The 21,138-nt window shown below is 41.7% G+C and overlaps 2 protein-coding genes across 4 annotated transcripts in view; one reads left to right on the top strand and one right to left on the bottom strand.

The window, feature by feature from the left end:
• The first annotated feature begins 24 nt into the window (after nucleotides 1–24).
• Nucleotides 25–17,141, top strand: LOC135462128 (haloacid dehalogenase-like hydrolase domain-containing protein 2). Of its 2 annotated transcripts, XR_010443435.1 has the most exons (8): nucleotides 25–214; nucleotides 1,431–1,639; nucleotides 2,633–2,717; nucleotides 12,360–12,442; nucleotides 12,768–12,901; nucleotides 13,395–13,458; nucleotides 14,617–15,933; nucleotides 16,222–17,141. XR_010443435.1 is itself a non-coding variant. In XM_064739497.1 (7 exons), the coding sequence occupies exons 1-7, from the start codon at nucleotides 120–122 to the stop codon at nucleotides 14,715–14,717; spliced, it is 771 nt and encodes a 256-aa protein (XP_064595567.1). In that variant the 5' UTR covers nucleotides 25–119; the 3' UTR covers nucleotides 14,718–17,141. The 2 variants fall into 2 exon arrangements, 1 of the variants encoding a protein (XP_064595567.1); XM_064739497.1 differs by having other exon boundaries at nucleotides 14,617–17,141.
• LOC135462127 (cytohesin-1-like) overlaps nucleotides 15,787–21,138 on the bottom strand; it is a 33,119-nt gene continuing 27,767 nt past the window's right edge. For both annotated transcript variants that reach the window (XM_064739495.1, XM_064739496.1), the window contains 4 exons: nucleotides 19,934–20,010; nucleotides 18,905–19,055; nucleotides 18,550–18,619; nucleotides 15,787–18,080 (listed from right to left, as the gene is read on the bottom strand). In XM_064739495.1, the coding sequence (XP_064595565.1) occupies nucleotides 18,008–18,080; nucleotides 18,550–18,619; nucleotides 18,905–19,055; nucleotides 19,934–20,010 (371 nt within the window). In that variant the 3' untranslated portion in view covers nucleotides 15,787–18,007. The remainder of the gene's footprint in view (nucleotides 18,081–18,549; nucleotides 18,620–18,904; nucleotides 19,056–19,933; nucleotides 20,011–21,138) is intronic.

Here is a 21,138-nt window from a genome sequence, read left to right as displayed (position 1 = left end):
AGCGCCAGCTGCAATTTCGCCAAATGCACCGGAGTGCCTGGACTGATGTCAGATCGAAATTATTAGTTTTTAAAAGCTGGTACAGTACTTTGACCATAAGTCTGCCCGGCAGACGTGCCATGAGCAGTAAAATAGAAGCTGCCTTGGTTGATTTAAGCGGCACATTGCACGTGGAAGATGCCGTAGTCCCGGGATCTGTGAAGGCTCTTCAACGGTAGGCCAGTAATGCCAGAGTCTGCAGTTGAGTTGGCGCTTTACTTTTGTAGCGTGCACCATTCATACTTTTTTTATTAAGATTATCTTATAAAATATTTCCTTAAGAGAGTGTAGAAGAACAGTTATAAGGCATTAAATCGTGACGAAGTAAATCAATCGTCATTCATAAATGGCAGTTGATAGAACCATTGGTGTTTAAGTTGGTTGGACTAGGGGGAGATAACTGTTGAGTTTCCTCATGGAAGTGGGGCTGGGTATATAGAAATATGTTATTAAATCTTGACCGCTTGGTACAATAAAAACGTTATCATTTGATTATGAAGACCTTGATCAATAGGTGGGTCAGAAGTTTTCAGCTGATCTAGAGTGGTTATGAGAGGGGAAAACATGACGACAGAGCAGGGATCATCAAGCAGCCGCCCTCCACTTTGTCACTATACTTGACGCACCTTGGTTGATCTGCAGTGAAAGGCATTCAGTGCGTGTGACAGTAAAACAGTGATACTATATAATTTCATAGCATATACTGGGTGTATCAAAAGGTACTATGTCTGGATCTCTTTGATTGCATAAAGATAAGAAACAATTAAAAAGCAAAAGTTTACTGTATGTATGATACATTTCCCTCAAATCCTAGAGGCCGTGATAATTAGATTGTACACCTGAGGTGAGAATAGTTAGGTCTGTAACTAAATTGTACACCTGAGGTGAGAATAGTTAGGTCTGTAACTAAATTGTACACCTGAGGTGAGAATAGTTAGGTCTGTAACTAAATTGTACACCTGAGATGAGAATAGTTAGGTCTGTAACTAAAAGGTTGACCTAATGGTATATGTTGTTTTATCATGATTATGATGTATGGATTGAATATACACAGACTGGTTGTCCCATTATTGCTACATGTATGGACAGAATATACACAGACTGGTTGTCCCATTATTGCTACATGTATGGACGGAATATACACAGACTGGTTGTCCCATTATTGCTACATGTATGGATGGAATATACACAGACTGGTTGTCCCATTATTGCTACATGTATGGACGGAATATTCACAGACTGGATGTCCCATTGTTGCTACATGTATGGATGGAATATACACAGACTGGATGTCCCATTATTGCTACATGTATACTGATCTTTTTTACATTGATGTTTTCTTGTTACTGTTGTACATGAAGATAATTCACTGGATATCTGTTCACTTTCAGATTAAGAAAGTCAGAGATCAAGATCAAGTTTGTAACCAATACAACAAAAGAGTGTAAGCAACATTTGGTGGAGAGACTACACGGACTGGGCTTTGATATTAAACCTGAAGAGATTTTCACTTCACTAACAGCTGCCAGGTGCCTTGTAGAGCATAGGAAACTCCAACCTATGCTGCTGCTAGAGGACACGGCCAAAGAAGATTTTGTTGGTAACTCGTGTTTATTTATCTATTTATTTGATTGAAGTTTTACTCCAGACTTAACAGAGAATATGTAACTTACACGATGGTGATGGGAAGGAAAAATTGGTGAGAGGCTCCAGGGTTATTGAGTTGTGCAAGCATGCTAATCACTAGGCCATGCAGACATCTTTGTAATTCTTAACATCATTGTTCAAATAACTCACATGTATTCTTCTAGAAAACAAAAGAGTATTTTGATTGTAAATATGAGGTTTTGCTCTGAACGGTATTCTACACGAATCATTAAAGTGAATGTTTACATGAAAATTGCCTATATTGTTGGCTTTCGTACACGGATTGTTTTCTGCACATCAACATGAGCCATGACGTCTAGACTCTAGTCAATCATAAGATTGCGTTTATGATACAATAATTATACATATTCATAATTATACATCATTCGTCATTACATATTATTGTTTCTCATGGAGATGCTTGGTTTCCAATAGTCAGTACACAGTCAAATGATCATCTGCAAAACGTGATGTACACCAATAACGCACTCAAGCAAAGCAACATTCCGCTTGTATAATAATTTCTCATATTCACAAGGCAAAAGCCATCGATCTTGTGCTAATGTCCAGCAATCACATGTATTTCCTCTACAGCAGTGATATCCCTTTGCTTGCTCTCTAATGTCTGCTTATTGGTAAAGTAAACATCCAAATGATGTCTAGCTGAGCAATGACATACAAATTCAGGGACTCATTGAACATCACTTCTCTGGAGCTGACAATTCCTGATATCCCGTCCTGATATCCCATCCTGCAATGCACTATTGATGTATTATTTCATATGCATGTATACATTCAAACCAATTAGATATACACGTAGTATACTCTAATACTCAAGAGTATTAGACTTATTTTATTGTGGTTAAGAAACAATATTTTGTGAGTCCATTTCTGTAATTCATGTTCACAATTTTCATGCTGGTACTTTATTGTTGTATCTCCAAAGGTGTGGCTCAGGACACCCCCAATGCTGTTGTCGTTGGATTAGCACCCAGTCAGTTCAACTACTCGCAGATGAACAAGGCTTTTCGGTGAGATCTCTTGTTGATGGTTTTATATCACATAGCTTGCATGAGGTAGCCAGATGGAATAATTTTCTCTGATTTTTACTTTTTAAATAAGTTAAGAGGAATTGTAGGGTAAGAAAATGAAACAATTGGTAGCTAATCTCAACACAGATAAAACTGGAAGAGAAAACATTGTAGTGAAAATGCCAAAATTATGCTCCAAACAAGTCTACATAAAGTAAAAATAATAAAAAAAAATACAAAAATCAACAACTACTTGCAAACTATCTGCATAGTGTGTGCTTTAGCATCTGTTGTTAGTTGTAGAAATTGAATGTGTGGATTGTCATGCATAGTTTACCTCAGGAGTTATCTCCCTGTAAAGGTGGATGCTGTGCAGAGTGCTGGGTAGCTGCACACATCCAGTAGTTACAGTACAGCTACAAGGAGCAGTTATAGATGCTATAAAACTAGCTGCCATCATGTAAGTGAAGGATTCTTGAGTACGGGATTACACAACAATCATGGAGAATGGTATCATTATCAGTGACACATACCTCATGTTTCAGGCTTCTGTTGACCACAGAGAATGGTATTATCATCAGTGACACATACCTCCTGTTTCAGGCTTCAGTGACACATATCTCATGTTTCAGGCTTCTGTTGACCATGGAAAATGGTATTATCATCTGTGACACATACCTCATGTTTCAGGCTTCTGTTGACCACAGAGAATGGTATTATCATCAGTGACACATACCTCCTGTTTCAGGCTTCAGTGACACATATCTCATGTCTCAGGCTTCTGTTGACCATGGAGAGTGGTATCATCATCTGTGACACATACCTCCTATTTCAGGCTTCTGTTGACCACGAGGAATGGTATCAACATCTGTGACACGTACCTTATGTTTCAGGCTTCTGTTGACCATGGACAATGGTATTATCATCTGTGACACATACCTCATGTTTCAGGCTTCTGTTGACCACGGAGAATGGTATTATCATCAGTGACACATACCTCCTGTTTCAGGCTTCAGTGACACATATCTCATGTTTCAGGCTTCTGTTGACCATGGAAAATGGTATCATCATCTGTGACACATACCTCATGTTTCAGGCTTCTGTTGACCACAGAGAATGGTATTATCATCAGTGACACATACCTCCTGTTTCAGGCTTCAGTGACACATATCTCATGTTTCAGGCTTGTGTTGACCATGAAAAATGGTATTATCATCTGTGACACATGACTCATGTTACAAGCTTCTGTTGACCACAAGGAATGGTATCATCATCTGTGACACATACCTCATGTTTCAGGCTTCTGTTGACCACGGAGAATGGTATCATCATCTGTGACATGTACCTCATGTTTCAGGCTTCTGTTGACCACAGGGAATGGTATTATCATCACTGACATGCACCTCGTGTGTTAGGCTCATGTTGACTGTGGACTAGGGTGTTATCATCAGTAACATGTACCTCGTGTGTTAGGCTCCTGTTGACCATGGGATAGGGTGTTATCATCAGTGACATGTACCGGATGTTTCAGGCTTCTGTTGACCATGGGATAGGGTTTTATCATCAGTGACATGTACCTCATGTGTTAGGCTCCTGTTGACTGTGGACTAGGGTGTTATCATCAGTGACATGTACCTCATGTTTCAGGCTCCTGTTGACCATGGATTAGGGTGTTATCATCAGTAACATGTACCTCGTGTGTTAGGCTCCTGTTGACTGTGGACTAGGGTGTTATCATCAGTGACATGTACTTCATGTTTCAGGCTCCTGTTGACCATGGACTAGGGTGTTATCATCAGTGACATGTACCTCATGTTTCAGGCTTCTGTTGACCGTGGGATAGGGTGTGTTAGGCTCCTGTTGACTGTGGACTAGGGTGTTATCATCAGTGACATGTACCTCGTGTTTTAAGCTCCTGTTGACTGTGGACTAGGGTGTTATCATCAGTAACATGTACCTCATGTTTCAGGCTCCTGTTGACCATGGGATAGGGTGTTATCATCAGTGAGATGTACCTCATGTGTTAGGCTCCTGTTGACCTTGGACTAGGGTATTATCATCAGTGACATGTACCTCATGTGTTAGGCTCCTGTTGACCTTGGGATAGGGTGTTATCATCAGTGACATGTACCTCATGTGTTACACTCCTGTTGACTGTGGACTAGGGTGTTATCATGAGTGACATATACCTCATGTGTTAGGCTCCTGTTGACTAGGGTGTTATCATCAGTGACATGTACCTCATGTGTTAGGCTCCTGTTAACCATGGGATAGGGTGTTATCATCAGTGACATGTACCTCATGTGTTAGGCTCCTGTTGACCTTGGGATAGGGTGTTATCATCAGTGACATGTACCTCATGTGTTAGGCTCCTGTTGACTCATGTGTTAGGCTCCTGTTGACTGTGGACTAGGGTGTTATCATCAGTGACACGTACCTCGTGTGTTAGGCTCCTGTTGACTCATGTGTTAGGCTCCTGTTGACTGTGGACTAGGGTATTATCATCAGTGACATGTACCTCGTGTGTTAAGCTCCTGTTGACTGTGGACTAGGGTGTTATCATCAGTAACATGTACCTCGTGTGTTAGGCTTCTGTTGACCATGGGATAGGGTGTTATCATCAGTGAGATGTACCTCGTGTGTTAGGCTCCTGTTGACTGTGGGATAGGGTGTTATCATCAGTGACACGTACCTTGTGTGCTAGGGTCCTGTTGACTGTGGACTAGGGTGTTATCATCAGTAACATGTACCTCATGTTTCAGGCTCCTGTTAACCATGGGATAGGGTGTTATCATCAGTGACATGTACCTCATGTGTTAGGCTCCTGTTGACTGTGGACTAGGGTGTTATCATCAGTGACACGTACCTCGTGTGTTAGGCTCCTGTTGACTCATGTGTTAGGCTCCTGTTGACTGTGGACTAGGGTATTATCATCAGTGACATGTACCTCGTGTGTTAAGCTCCAGTTGACTGTGGACTAGGGTGTTATCATCAGTGACATGTACCTCATGTGTTAGGCTCCTGTTGACCATGGGATAGGGTGTTATCATCAGTGACATGTACCTCATGTGTTAGGCTCCTGTTGACTGTGGACTAGGGTGTTATCATCAGTGACATGTACCTCATGTGTTACGCTCCTGTTGACTGTGGACTAGGGTGTTATCATCAGTAACATGTACCTCATGTGTTAGGCTCCTGTTGACTGTGGACTAGGGTGTTATCATCAGTGACATGTACCTCATGTGTTAGGCTCCTGTTGACCATGGGATAGGGTGTGATCATCAGTAACATGTACCTCGTGTGTTAGGCTCCTGTTGACTGTGGGATAGGGTGTTATCATCAGTAACATGTACCTCATGTGTTAGGCTCCTGTTGACTGTGGACTAGGGTGTTATCATCAGTAACATGTACCTCATGTGTTAGGCTCCTGTTGACCATGGGATAGGGTGTTATCATCAGTGACATGTACCTCGTGTGTTAGGCTCCTGTTGACCATGGGATAGGGTGTTATCATCAGTGACATGTACCTCATGTGTTAGGCTCCTGTTGACTGTGGACTAGGGTGTTATCATCAGTGACATGTACCTCGTGTGTTAGGCTCTTGTTAACCATGGGATAGGGTGTTATCATCAGTGACATGTACCTCATGTGTTAGGCTCCTGTTGACCATGGGATAGGGTGTTATCATCAGTGACATGTACCTCATGTGTTAAGCTCCTGTTGACTGTGGACTAGGGTATTATCATCAGTGACATGTACCTCGTGTGTTAGGCTCCTGTTGACCATGGGATAGGGTGTTATCATCAGTAACATGTACCTCATGTGTTGGGCTCCTGTTGACTGTGGGATAGGGTGTTATCATCAGTAACATGTACCTCATGTGTTAGGCTCCTGTTGACTGTGGGATAGGGTGTTATCATCAGTGACATGTACCTCATGTGTTAGGCCTCTGTTGACCATCGGATAGGGTGTTATCATCAGTGAGATGTACCTCATGTGTTAGGCTCCTGTTGACCATGGACTAGGGTGTTATCATCAGTAACATGTACCTCATGTGTTAGGCTCCTGTTGACCATGGGATAGGGTGTTATCATCAGTGACATGTACCTCATGTGTTAGGCTCCTGTTGACTGTGGACTAGGGTGTTATCATCAGTGACACGTACCTCGTGTGTTAGGCTCCTGTTGACTCATGTGTTAGGCTCCTGTTGACTGTGGACTAGGGTATTATCATCAGTGACATGTACCTCGTGTGTTAGGCTCCTGTTGACCATGGGATAGGGTGTTATCATCAGTGACATGTACCTCATGTGTTAAGCTCCTGTTGACTGTGGACTAGGGTATTATCATCAGTGACGTGTACCTCATGTGTTAGGCTCCTGTTGACTGTGGACTAGGGTGTTATCATCAGTGACATGTACGTCGTGTGTTACGCTCCTGTTGACTGTGGACTAGGGTGTTATCATCAGTAACATGTACCTCATGTGTTAGGCTCCTGTTGACCATGGGATAGGGTGTTATCATCAGTGACATGTACCTCATGTGTTGGGCTTCTGTTGACTGTGGGATAGGGTGTTATCATCAGTAACATGTACCTCGTGTGTTAGGCTCCTGTTGACTATGGACTAGGGTGTTATCATCAGTAACATGTACCTCGTGTGTTAGGCTCCTGTTGACTGTGGGATAGGGTTTTATCATCAGTGACATGTACCTCATGTGTTAAGCTCCTGTTGACAGTGGATACCTCATGTTTCAGGCTTCTGTTGACCACAGAGAATGGTATTATCATCAGTGACACATACCTCCTGTTTCAGGCTTCAGTGACACATATCTCATGTTTCAGGCTTGTGTTGACCATGAAAAATGGTATTATCATCTGTGACACAAGGAATGGTATCATCATCTGTGACACATACCTCATGTTTCAGGCTTCTGTTGACCACGGAGAATGGTATCATCATCTGTGACATGTACCTCATGTTTCAGGCTTCTGTTGACCACAGGGAATGGTATTATCATCACTGACATGCACCTCGTGTGTTAGGCTCATGTTGACTGTGGACTAGGGTGTTATCATCAGTAACATGTACCTCGTGTGTTAGGCTCCTGTTGACCATGGGATAGGGTGTTATCATCAGTGACATGTACCGGATGTTTCAGGCTTCTGTTGACCATGGGATAGGGTTTTATCATCAGTGACATGTACCTCATGTGTTAGGCTCCTGTTGACTGTGGACTAGGGTGTTATCATCAGTGACATGTACCTCATGTTTCAGGCTCCTGTTGACCATGGATTAGGGTGTTATCATCAGTAACATGTACCTCGTGTGTTAGGCTCCTGTTGACTGTGGACTAGGGTGTTATCATCAGTGACATGTACTTCATGTTTCAGGCTCCTGTTGACCATGGACTAGGGTGTTATCATCAGTGACATGTACCTCATGTTTCAGGCTTCTGTTGACCGTGGGATAGGGTGTGTTAGGCTCCTGTTGACTGTGGACTAGGGTGTTATCATCAGTGACATGTACCTCGTGATTTAAGCTCCTGTTGACTGTGGACTAGGGTTTTATCATCAGTAACATGTACCTCATGTTTCAGGCTCCTGTTGACCATGGGATAGGGTGTTATCATCAGTGAGATGTACCTCATGTGTTAGGCTCCTGTTGACCTTGGACTAGGGTATTATCATCAGTGACATGTACCTCATGTGTTAGGCTCCTGTTGACCTTGGGATAGGGTGTTATCATCAGTGACATGTACCTCATGTGTTAGGCTCCTGTTGACTGTGGACTAGGGTGTTATCATGAGTGACATATACCTCATGTGTTAGGCTCCTGTTGACTAGGGTGTTATCATCAGTGACATGTACCTCATGTGTTAGGCTCCTGTTAACCATGGGATAGGGTGTTATCATCAGTGACATGTACCTCATGTGTTAGGCTCCTGTTGACCTTGGGATAGGGTGTTATCATCAGTGACATGTACCTCATGTGTTAGGCTCCTGTTGACTCATGTGTTAGGCTCCTGTTGACTGTGGACTAGGGTGTTATCATCAGTGACACGTACCTCGTGTGTTAGGCTCCTGTTGACTCATGTGTTAGGCTCCTGTTGACTGTGGACTAGGGTATTATCATCAGTGACATGTACCTCGTGTGTTAAGCTCCTGTTGACTGTGGACTAGGGTGTTATCATCAGTAACATGTACCTCGTCTGTTAGGCTTCTGTTGACCATGGGATAGGGTGTTATCATCAGTGAGATGTACCTCGTGTGTTAGGCTCCTGTTGACTGTGGGATAGGGTGTTATCATCAGTGACACGTACCTTGTGTGCTAGGCTCCTGTTGACTGTGGACTAGGGTGTTATCATCAGTAACATGTACCTCATGTTTCAGGCTCCTGTTAACCATGGGATAGGGTGTTATCATCAGTGACATGTACCTCATGTGTTAGGCTCCTGTTGACTGTGGACTAGGGTGTTATCATCAGTGACACGTACCTCGTGTGTTAGGCTCCTGTTGACTCATGTGTTAGGCTCCTGTTGACTGTGGACTAGGGTATTATCATCAGTGACATGTACCTCGTGTGTTAAGCTCCAGTTGACTGTGGACTAGGGTGTTATCATCAGTGACATGTACCTCATGTGTTAGGCTCCTGTTGACCATGGGATAGGGTGTTATCATCAGTGACATGTACCTCATGTGTTAGGCTCCTGTTGACTGTGGACTAGGGTGTTATCATCAGTGACATGTACCTCATGTGTTAGGCTCCTGTTGACTGTGGACTAGGGTGTTATCATCAGTAACATGTACCTCATGTGTTAGGCTCCTGTTGACCATGGGATAGGGTGTTATCATCAGTGACATGTACCTCATGTGTTAGGCTCCTGTTGACTGTGGACTAGGGTGTTATCATCAGTGACATGTACCTCATGTGTTAGGCTCCTGTTGACTGTGGACTAGGGTGTTATCATCAGTGACACGTACCTCCTGTGTTAGGCTCCTGTTAACTGTGGACTAGGGTGTTATCATCAGTAACATGTACCTCATGTGTTAGGCTCCTGTTGACCATGGGATAGGGTGTGATCATCAGTAACATGTACCTCGTGTGTTAGGCTCCTGTTGACTGTGGGATAGGGTGTTATCATCAGTAACATGTACCTCATGTGTTAGGCTCCTGTTGACTGTGGACTAGGGTGTTATCATCAGTAACATGTACCTCATGTGTTAGGCTCCTGTTGACCATGGGATAGGGTGTTATCATCAGTGACATGTACCTCGTGTGTTAGGCTCCTGTTGACCTTGGGATAGGGTGATATCATCAGTGACATGTACCTCATGTGTTAGGCTCCTGTTGACTGTGGACTAGGGTGTTATCATCAGTGACATGTACCTCGTGTGTTAGGCTCTTGTTAACCATGGGATAGGGTGTTATCATCAGTGACATGTACCTCATGTGTTAGGCTCCTGTTGACCATGGGATAGGGTGTTATCATCAGTGACATGTACCTCATGTGTTAAGCTCCTGTTGACTGTGGACTAGGGTATTATCATCAGTGACATGTACCTCGTGTGTTAGGCTCCTGTTGACCATGGGATAGGGTGTTATCATCAGTGACATGTACCTGATGTGTTAGGCTCCTGTTGACTGTGGACTAGGGTGTTATCATCAGTGACACGTACCTCGTGTGTTAGGCTCCTGTTGACTGTGGACTAGGGTGTTATCATCAGTAACATGTACCTCATGTTTCAGGCTCCTGTTGACTGTGGGATAGGGTGTTATCATAAGTGACATGTACCTCATGTGTTAGGCCTCTTTTGACCATCGGATAGGGTGTTATCATCAGTGACATGTACCTCATGTGTTAGGCCTCTGTTGACCATCAGATAGGGTGTTATCATCAGTGAGATGTACCTCATGTGTTAGGCTCCTGTTGACCATGGGATAGGGTGTTATCATCAGTAACATGTACCTCGTGTGTTAGGCTCCTGTTGACCATGGGATAGGGTGTTATCATCAGTGAGATGTACCTCATGTGTTAAGCTCCTGTTGACTGTGGACTAGGGTGATATCATCAGTGACACGTACCTCGTGTGTTAGGCTCCTGTTGACTGTGGACTAGGGTGTTATCATCAGTAACATGTACCTCATGTTTCAGGCTCCTGTTAACCATCGGATAGGGTGTTATCATCAGTGACATGTACCTCATGTGTTAGGCTCCTGTTGACTGTGGACTAGGGTGTTATCATCAGTGACACGTACCTCGTGTGTTAGGCTCCTGTTGACTCATGTGTTAGGCTCCTGTTGACTGTGGACTAGGGTATTATCATCAGTGACATGTACCTCGTGTGTTAGGCTCCTGTTGACCATGGGATAGGGTGTTATCATCAGTGACATGTACCTCATGTGTTAAGCTCCTGTTGACTGTGGACTAGGGTGTTATCATCAGTGACGTGTACCTCATGTGTTAGGCTCCTGTTGACTGTGGACTAGGGTGTTATCATCAGTGACATGTACGTCGTGTGTTACGCTCCTGTTGACTGTGGACTAGGGTGTTATCATCAGTAACATGTACCTCATGTGTTAGGCTCCTGTTGACCATGGGATAGGGTGTTATCATCAGTAACATGTACCTCGTGTGTTAGGCTCCTGTTGACCATGGAATAGGGTGTTATCATCAGTGACATGTACCTCATGTTTCAGGCTTCTGTTGACCATGGGATAGGGTGTTATCATCAGTGACATGTACCTCATGTGTTAGGCTCCTGTTGACTGTGGACTAGGGTGTTATCATGAGTGACATATACCTCATGTGTTAGGCTCCTGTTGACTAGGGTGTTATCATCAGTGATATGTACCTCATGTGTTAGGCTCCTGTTGACTATGGACTAGGGTGTTATCATCAGTAACATGTACCTCTTGTGTTAGGCTCCTGTTAACCATGGGATAGGGTGTTATCATCAGTGAGATGTACCTCGTGTGTTAGACTCCTGTTGACTCATGTGTTAGGCTCCTGTTGACTGTGGACTAGGGTGTTATCATCAGTAACATGTACCCCGTGTGTTAGGCTCCTGTTGACTGTGGGATAGGGTGTTATCATCAGTGACATGTACCTCATGTGTTACACTCCTGTTGACTGTGGACTAGGGTATTATCATCAGTGACATGTACCTCATGTGTTACACTCCTGTTGACTGTGGACTAGGGTATTATCATCAGTGACATGTACCTCATGTGTTGGGCTTCTGTTGACTGTGGGATAGGGTGTTATCATCAGTAACATGTACCTCGTGTGTTAGGCTCCTGTTGACTATGGACTAGGGTGTTATCATCAGTAACATGTACCTCGTGTGTTAGGCTCCTGTTGACTGTGGGATAGGGTTTTATCATCAGTGACATGTACCTCATGTGTTAAGCTCCTGTTGACAGTGGACTAGGGTGTTATCATCAGTGACATATACCTCATGTGTTAAGCTCCTGTTGACTGTGGACTAGGGTGTTATCATCAGTAACATGTACCTCATGTGTTAGGCTCCTGTTGACCATGGGATAGGGTTTTATCATCAGTGACATGTACCTCATGTGTTAGGCTCCTGTTGACCATGGGATAGGGTGTTATCATCAGTGACATGCATCTTGTGTTTCAGGCTACTTCTAACAGGAGCACCTCTCATTGGCATTCATAAGGCAAGATACTACAGGAGATCTGATGGACTAGCCCTTGGGCCAGGTTTGTCAGTAATGCTCAAATATTTTCTTTTTTATTTCTGATGATTATCGAGGCAAAATAAGGAAAACAGAAATACAGAATGTAAAGGGGTTATTCTTGCTGGCTTAATTGGTTTTGCACTTGAATTCTGACAACAGATTCCAAGCATTCTTTTTAGGTGATCCTTGTTACTAAATAAACTATGTTGTTAAGTTTCAGGTAAAATCAACATTTCCACAAATTACGCAGTAGTTACACAATATGCTAGGTCTTGTAAGTTGGCCATTGTTCTGCGGTCTTTCATTGATATTATTAAGCGAGATGAAGTGTTTTCTTGTGACTTTAGGACCATTTGTGGCAGGACTTGAGTATGCTGCTGGTGTCACTGCAGAAGTTGTGGGGAAACCAGAGGCCTCATTTTTTACCTCAGCTTTGGATGAATTAGGAGTTTCCATTGACAAGGCTGTCATGATTGGGGATGTATGTACATGCAGAGAAGCAGGATTTCTGACACATAAATTTTGAAATACAATGTTTGCTGTTTAGAGTATGATAGGAGGTTACGCTTCTATTTACATTCCCCGACTTTTGCCAGGTGAAACTCAAAGTGGCATGCTGTGCGAGTAGAGCTGGTAATTTGTAATGGCGTGAGGCAGAGAAAGGGCCATCATTTGGGAGTATCTATCTATGAGGATGTCAGTCTTGTCTAATGAAAGCTGGGGTAACACTGTACTTCATCTAGTGTATGTCAAACACAATCAGTTTTACTAATGAATTTAGTGTCCCATCCATAAAAACAAAACAAAAAATATTCTTGTTTCATTTGGTGTAGAGTAACTTTTGAAGCTACATTCACATGTAGTTATAATTACAGTGAAATAAATTGTAGTTTGACCTCAGCTATACTCCTCAGAGCTGCAGTATTGTCATAGTTGCTGAGACAGTTTACATTATATTGTATCTTTGCATTTAGGATGCTCGTGACGATATTGAAGGCGCCCAGAAAATTGGCATCAGAGGAATCCTTGTTCAGACAGGTTTGTACTTTAAAATTCCAAGGGGCTTGTGCTCCAAAATCCAAACAGGTTTGGAATGTAGGACTTCCCCCTAGAGCTCTTAGTTAAAATTTCGCGTGCATTTTTAGACGCAAAAAAATGTCACAAAATATTATTTTTGTTGGTGAAGCTTATAATTTTCCAGTAGAATATCATCCCATGTTCCAAGCAAACCTCAAAACACTTTTCTACATTCAATAGAACTCTCAGAATCAGGAAAAATGGGCAGGTTAGTTATGGACGATGGTCATTTAGGGTAAATAAAAATTTGGAGGGATTCATCTGTGTGTAGCACAAGTGTATATGTACATGTGTACAGTATTTCTTCCAAATTTGGGACACTCAGTCTGCTCATTTTAGCCAATATATATGTAACTGTAGCAGGAATATTGGGTTTCTTTTTTTCTCACGTGGTTAGACCATCTTATGAACAACATATCTTTACTTTTCCACAAGGCTGGTAAAGAAATGTAATATTCTACCTTCAACAGTACTAGTATCTGTTCCAAAAATTACAAGAGTTAGCTTAATATGTAGTATCAATATTTCCTCAGTTAATCACTACCACAGCCTCTCGGAGAAATAATGTAGAAGATTCAAACCTAGGTGTATGGCTTTCATGGGGTTTTTGCTGATTTCGTTCTGTGTGTTAACATACTTTCTTGTACATTGACCTATCACTATTCGTTTTAACTTTTGTAGAAAGTATGGGCAGTATTTAATTTACTCATAATATAAATTCTAATGTGTATGTACCATCATTGGTGGATTTGGCGCAAACATTCACTCATAAAAGCGCATTTTACAAGGCAAGTAGAGTCTTAACATGTTGGTAAAATTTAAGTTTTCAGCAGTATATCATCCTACCCTCCAAACAAACCTCAAAACACCTTTCTAAGATCAATAAAACTCACACAATCAGGCTAAATCAATAACTTAGTGATGGAGGAAATCATAGTTGGACAAATACAATCATCAATATATGCTCATTTGATCTCTAACGTTAATGGTTTAGAGATATGTAGCTGAGGCCCTGGTAAGCCATTTAAATACACCTCATCAACCATCAGGACAAACCCTTGGACTTCTGTGCTTGTTCTGCTTCATCACTTGTTTTCTGTTCTCTTTTTCAAACTGTAGGTAAATACAGGGAAGGTGACGAGTCAAAGATCAAAGACAAACCTTACTGCACCTGTGCTAATTTCTCGAAAGCTGTGGATTTCATTCTTGAATGCGTTTGACAAATCTAATGGACTTAACAGCCAGAAGTTTTCTGCCAGAGAATGGATATTGCCCGATGTGACTTTCATCGCTGCCAATAACCTCACACTGTCCATTCCTCTTAACTCATTTTTGGAGTGGCTGAACCAAGGATTGATTATTTGTGTATTGCCATTCAAGATGGGAATGGTCACCAAAACTACCCCTTATTTCAGGATATTTCGCTTTTAAAACATAGCTTTATGAGAAAAAAGTGCCAGAGAAAACATGATATCCACTTCATTCTCACTGACTGAGGAACAGAACTGGATTTACATAGCTTACATGAGTTGAGTTTATTGTGATCTGTATTTACAGTGTTATAGACAGAGGTTTTGCATACTGAGACCCAGCTTCTGTCTCACTGTGTACTACACAGGTCAGGCTTTGTCTATTTACAGTATGATTTAACTGCAGATGTCCTGCAGTGGTCTAACCTCATATTTACAACATTAAATAAGTTTTACCTACATTCATTGCTGTCACCCTATTCATTATTAAGCCCACAAGAGCTGTGGTTCCCCAAGAAACGTTTCATGTTTTGGCCACATACAAAACTCGTGACCTTGACACAGTAAATGATACTGATTTTTACATCTTCAACACAGTTACTGTGTCCACAGTATCTGGACAAGGCTATGTGTGATGGAAGCTAATCAACACAGCACTGACACCTTGTGGCACGTTCAAAGGCCATAAGGGTGTCCTCAGTATCTGGGTAACTAACTGTGTGTGATCAACTCAGCACCTTCACACACCATCCAAGGTGTCTGGGAAAAGCCTAGGTGTGATGAGTGCTAATCAACTCAGCACTGACACCTTGTGGCACATTTACACACCATCAGGGTGACCACAGTATCTGGGTAACTAACTGTGTGTGATCAACTCTGCACCTTCACACACCATCCAAGGTGTCTGGGAAAAGTCTAGGTGTGCTGGGTGCTGATCAACTCAGCACTGACACCTCGTGGCACATTCACATGCTATCAAGGTGTCCATAGCATCTGGGTAACTAACTGTGTGATCAACTCTGCACCTTCACACACCATCCAAGGTGTCTGGGAAAAGCCTAGGTGTGCTGGGTGCTGATCAACACAGCACTGACACCTCGTGGCACATTCACATGCTATCAAGGTGTCCATAGCATCTGGGTAATTAACTGTGTTATCAACTCTGCACCTTCACACACCATCCAAGGTGTCTGGGAAAAGCCTAGGTGTGATGGGTGCTGATCAACTCAGCACTGACACCTTGTGGCACATTTACACACATCAGGGTGACCACAGTATCTGGGTAACTAACTCTGTGTGATCAAATCTGCACCTTCACACACCATCCAAGGTGTCTGGGAAAAGCCTAGGTGTGATGGGTGCTGATCAACTCAGCACTGACACCTTGTGGCACATTTACACACATCAGGGTGACCACAGTATCTGGGTAACTAACTGTGTGTGATCAAATCTGCACCTTCACACACCATCCAAGGTGTCTGGGAAAAGTCTAGGTGTGCTGGGTGCTGATCAACTCAGCACTGTGGCTCATTTACACCATCAGGGTCTCCAACGTGTCTGAGAAAGTCACAGTATGATAGGTGCTGATCCATGAGCACTGATACCTTGTGGCACTTTCCCACACTATCAGGATGTCTTAGGTGTCTGGGAAAGTCTAGGTGTAATAGGTGATCAACACAGTATAGACACCTTCTGGCACATTCAATGATGCTACCAATGGCAGATGTTGGTTGCACTAACCGAATTATATAGACATTTATTTTGATACCAACAAACCATAGGATCCATTGTGCTGATCAATCAACAACTGATGTATCCCATACCCATGTACCTGGCTCCGTGAATGGGCCCCTTCTTAACTAATTCAACTTACGTTAACAGTTTTACTTTGATGCCCTGTAGACTTTTGGAGATCTGAGGTATACACATATTGGTGGCAATGAAAATATAAAATCGCCACATAAATAATAAATAAAATTGAATCTCTCACTAGTACAAAGTCAATTTAAGTCAGAACTGTAATCTGAGATGGAAGAGCGAAATGCCACAATGCAAGGCAATATGGCAACTGAGGCTTTGAATTTTGCTAGGCAGTACCTTCTGACTGCTGTCCAATCAAATGTTGGTTACATATGCTATGTCTTTATCCCACTAAAAGATTTTGGAAATGTTATCAAATGGTGTGAACTTATACAGCATTCCTTCCTCCATACCAAATCACATATCTGCCATGATCTGTATATAGCTACTGGGGGTGAGGGAGGAGTATACATCACATAAGTACAGACATCAGAAAACAGGGAGCTTTTAAAAACATAAACAATACAAAATAAATGGTACTATAAACGCCCATACATGGTATATAGGGTTACATGGATTTACTGACCCAGACCATCTCATCTCCACATACTTATTTAAAAACTTTGTGACACATATGTAATACTATATATTAATTCTGAAGTGATAAAGGAGATGCAATAAATGTGCATGTATTTATTACTTTCCATATGACCCAATAGGTCCTGACTCCTTAGTTTCCCTAGTCTGAAACATCAAGTTGTCTGTTAGGCATTCTCCACAGAATACAGCTCCATGGAATAAAAACATGTATAGGAAAGTTGGTCAGCTTTAGGTGGGTGTGGTTCAATCCCACTGACTAAAGCAGGACATGCTCAGAGTCCTAGCATGGTCCACTGCTGTCCACCAGTAGCAGTTCTGGCTGCTCACATAATAAACCCCAAGTTTGTAACCAGAACTGTTCAGCGCCTGCTTGTCAAGACTTCACGCAGTTCACTGTCCATCAGTAGAAGTTCTAGCTCCTAAAATAGGTAAACCTCATGTTTGTTTCCAGAAATGTTTAGCACCTGCTTGTCAAGATTTCACACAGTTCACAGTACATGCTGTCCACCAGTAGCAGTTCTGGCTGCTCATGATAAACCCCAGGTTTGTAACCGGAACTGTTCAGCGCCTGCTTGTCAAGACTTCACACAGTTCACTGTACACGCTGTCCACCAGTAGCAGTTCTGGCTGCTCAGATGACAAACCCCAGGTTTGTAACCAGAAGTGTTTAGCATGTGCTTGTCCTGCTTCCAAAGACACATCAAACAATTCACTGTACCATCACAGCAAGAACAATGGGTTAAAATCGTCCCTTTGGATATCCTATCTTTGGCACGCTTCTCTGTGACGGCTTATCTGGTCTGATCAGCACTGCAAAGGCACTGTGTGGCCCCACATATACCATACAAATTTCCCACTGACTACTTGGTGTTGGATGCCTTTTTCCGCCGAGCAGCCAACATGTCATAGAAGGGATGTTCACTTATACTTGCTCTGAAAAACAAAATCATAACCTAAAGTCAAGGCAGCATTATTAAATCCCATACACAAGCTCACATTGTCAACAAATGGTTAAACTCCATTCACTTTATACGGCACATAAAACACCTTGGTCCCCCTACAGCTGGGAGTTGTAACCATGACCTTCAAAAAGTTGTTCAAGGTCATGCATACTTTCACTGTATACTTCTGCTTATTTGAACCTTTGTTAATATTTTAGTCTAATAGCAATTTAAATACTTGAATCTTTATATTTACAAGCATCTATCATCACACAACCCAGAACTTCTCTATCTGAAATTATTCTACATGTTATTTGAGTATAAAGCGGTATGTAATTCTTTCATGACTTTCAGACTTACTTATAAAAATGCTGTTACTATCTGGAGCATAACCTTAGATAAGGATGTTTCTAAGGTAGGAAACCTTGTTTCCAACTATGAAGGCTTTATGCGATACTTACTTGATACACCTCATCCACTCCTCCTTTTCTTCTGGTGTTGATGCTGACATTTTATACACAGCATGTCGTCCTGTTGTCAAGAAACATTTTATCAACTTAATGTGCATTTAATAGGCAGGTGACAGTGATCACATCTGAAGCTCTGCTGAATAATGCTTTACCACTATGAGAGCAGAAATCCAAACATTTCTTGCAAACAGTTGTTATTCACTGATAGTACTACATCTATCAATAATTATTCTTCCAAACAATTTATCAAATAGTATAAATTAATTTTAACAAGGTTACTCTTTTGACAGTTGTATGATGCATCATTAAAATCAAAGTACAAAATCGTTCAACATGACAAACTGACCTTCAACAACTTTGCCTTCACCGTCAACTTTACACGCTTTGATTATCTCATTGCTGCCAGAGTACAGCTCAAAACAATTAGGTTTATGTCTGTCGTGGGTTTCTCGCACCATTATGTTTTCCAATGGAATGATTCCTTTTGGCTCTTTATCCTGAAATCATGGATTGTATCATTAGTATCACATCTTTGTGACAGGAAACTGGAGTTTATCGTGTGAATAGTACAAGTTATCTATCAGACTATGAAATAAGCAGCTTTTCAATTATTTCACAAAATTACACAAAGTTTTCACATCCACAAACAATCTAGGCTACACATTTGTTTTCATAAAGCCTATCAATTTAATCCTGATAAATCAAAATGTCATAATCACTGCAATCTCTACATGGATATTTCCATGTTAGGTTAACATAACATATACATGTACAGTAGATGAACAATGTAATCTCCAACACAAAATCTCAAACTAGACATGACGGAAGGTGACACCACCCTTCAAATGTTCAGGAGTCAGCTGTTCAAAAGTCTTGTACATGTTCTAGGCGCCACATCCCTTTGTTTTGTATATAGACAAGACTGGTATTAGAATTTAAGTAGGATTTCACTTCTAACAGTCATTAACAACTGGCCCCTGGCCAGGTTTCGAGAGAACTTTGTATATAGACAAGACTGGTATTAGAATTTAAGTAGGATTTCACTTCTAACAGTCATTAACAACTGGCCCCTGGCCAGGTTTCCAGAGAACTTTGTATATAGACAAGACTGGTAATAGAATTTAAGTAGGATTTCACTTCTAACAGTCATTTAACAACTGGCCCCTGGCCAGGTTTCGAGAGAACTTTGTATATAGACAAGACTGGTATTAGAATTTAAGTAGGATTTCACTTCTAACAGTCATTTAACAACTGGCCCTGGCCAGGTTTCGAGATTACAACATAACTCTTGTACGAGGCATAATCCCACATATAACACAGCTCAGGTAAAACCCCCAGTTTATCACATGTACCAAGGGAGACCACTGGTACTCACTGTTGTGTACTGGAAGTAATATAAGCAGTTGTCATTGAGAATAAACCACCTCCTCTTCCAGCCCTTGTAACGGCCACCTGGTGAGGAAATGAAACAGGGCATCTTAGTACACCAAGCTTAAGGAACAGTTGGCATCAACATTCGGGTTAATGGCAGGATAATAAAAACAAATATATAAAAAAGATCCAGAATAATAATAATAATAAAAAAAACTCTCAACTCATTGTTTTGGTTTCCAGAAAATCAATGTTTCACACAGGTTTTTCCAGTTGGTTGAGAAAAACACCTACATAATGCTTGAGTGTTTAGCCATGTACATGTACCCTGCCTTCTCAATTAGTACGGACTGTACACCACAACATTGTGGTGGTACACATGTAATAGTTGAACAGTGGCATATATTTCCATTTACAAACATGTATCAATCCCATCACCACTGCACCGCTCCCATAAACGTAAACACAACTGACTGAACAATATAAACATAAACACAAGCCATCCCCTTCATAAATCTCACAATGCAGAAAAGACAGGGACTTCTCAGTAGGCAGCTCTTACTTTTGCAGCATTTAAATGTATTCCATCTATAAATGGATGATATATACTTTGACTTCTCCAGCTTTTTGTTCCATGAACATTTACACTCTACATGAATTCTGACAAATCCTATAAATCCAGAGAGGTACAAAATAATCTGAATGGTTATGATGCCAATGAGGTTGTTACAAACGTAAAACGTGGTAGAAGTGTTCAAAATGTGTCTCAGACATAGCTATCCGTCATGTCTGCTACATGATAAGGTGTTAGATTTAAAGTCTAAAGACAGTGGAAAGGAAAGTAGCAAATACATGTAGATAGCTGCACGTGATAACAGCTTTACCTTAATAACATCATAAGCTAAACCCGTCACCTGAGAATTAAAAGTGTGCACTGCTGGCAAGGCTTGAAGAGAAGCATGATTAGTGCATAAAAATACACACAAGAACAAGACGTGCCCTATGCACCCTTCCTCTGGCTGGACTGGTGGACAAAGAATCACATTAGTACACTAAATAATCTAATAATTAACAGCTTTCAGTAAACTGAAAAATTATTGTGGGCAGATTGGGAGGTAAACAGTAAACTGGAAAAGTATTGTGGGCAGATGGGGAGTTAAACAGTAAACTGGAAAAGTATTGTGGGCAGATTGGGAGGTAAACAGTAAA

The sequence above is a fragment of the Liolophura sinensis genome, chromosome 1, assembly GCF_032854445.1.
Source record: "Liolophura sinensis isolate JHLJ2023 chromosome 1, CUHK_Ljap_v2, whole genome shotgun sequence".
NCBI classification, from domain to species: domain Eukaryota; kingdom Metazoa; phylum Mollusca; class Polyplacophora; order Chitonida; family Chitonidae; genus Liolophura; species Liolophura sinensis.
This window is presented reverse-complemented; position numbering and strand designations above follow the sequence as displayed.

Excerpts from the sequence above, each read along its gene's own strand:
- LOC135462128 (XM_064739497.1), top strand. The coding sequence starts at position 120 with ATGAGCAGTAAAATAGAAGCTGCCTTGGTTGATTTAAGCGGCACATTG. Across the intron at positions 215-1,430 it reads TCTGTGAAGGCTCTTCAACG|ATTAAGAAAGTCAGAGATCA; the intron begins GTAGGCCAGTAA and ends GTTCACTTTCAG. Across the intron at positions 13,459-14,616 it reads AGGAATCCTTGTTCAGACAG|GTAAATACAGGGAAGGTGAC; the intron begins GTTTGTACTTTA and ends TTCAAACTGTAG.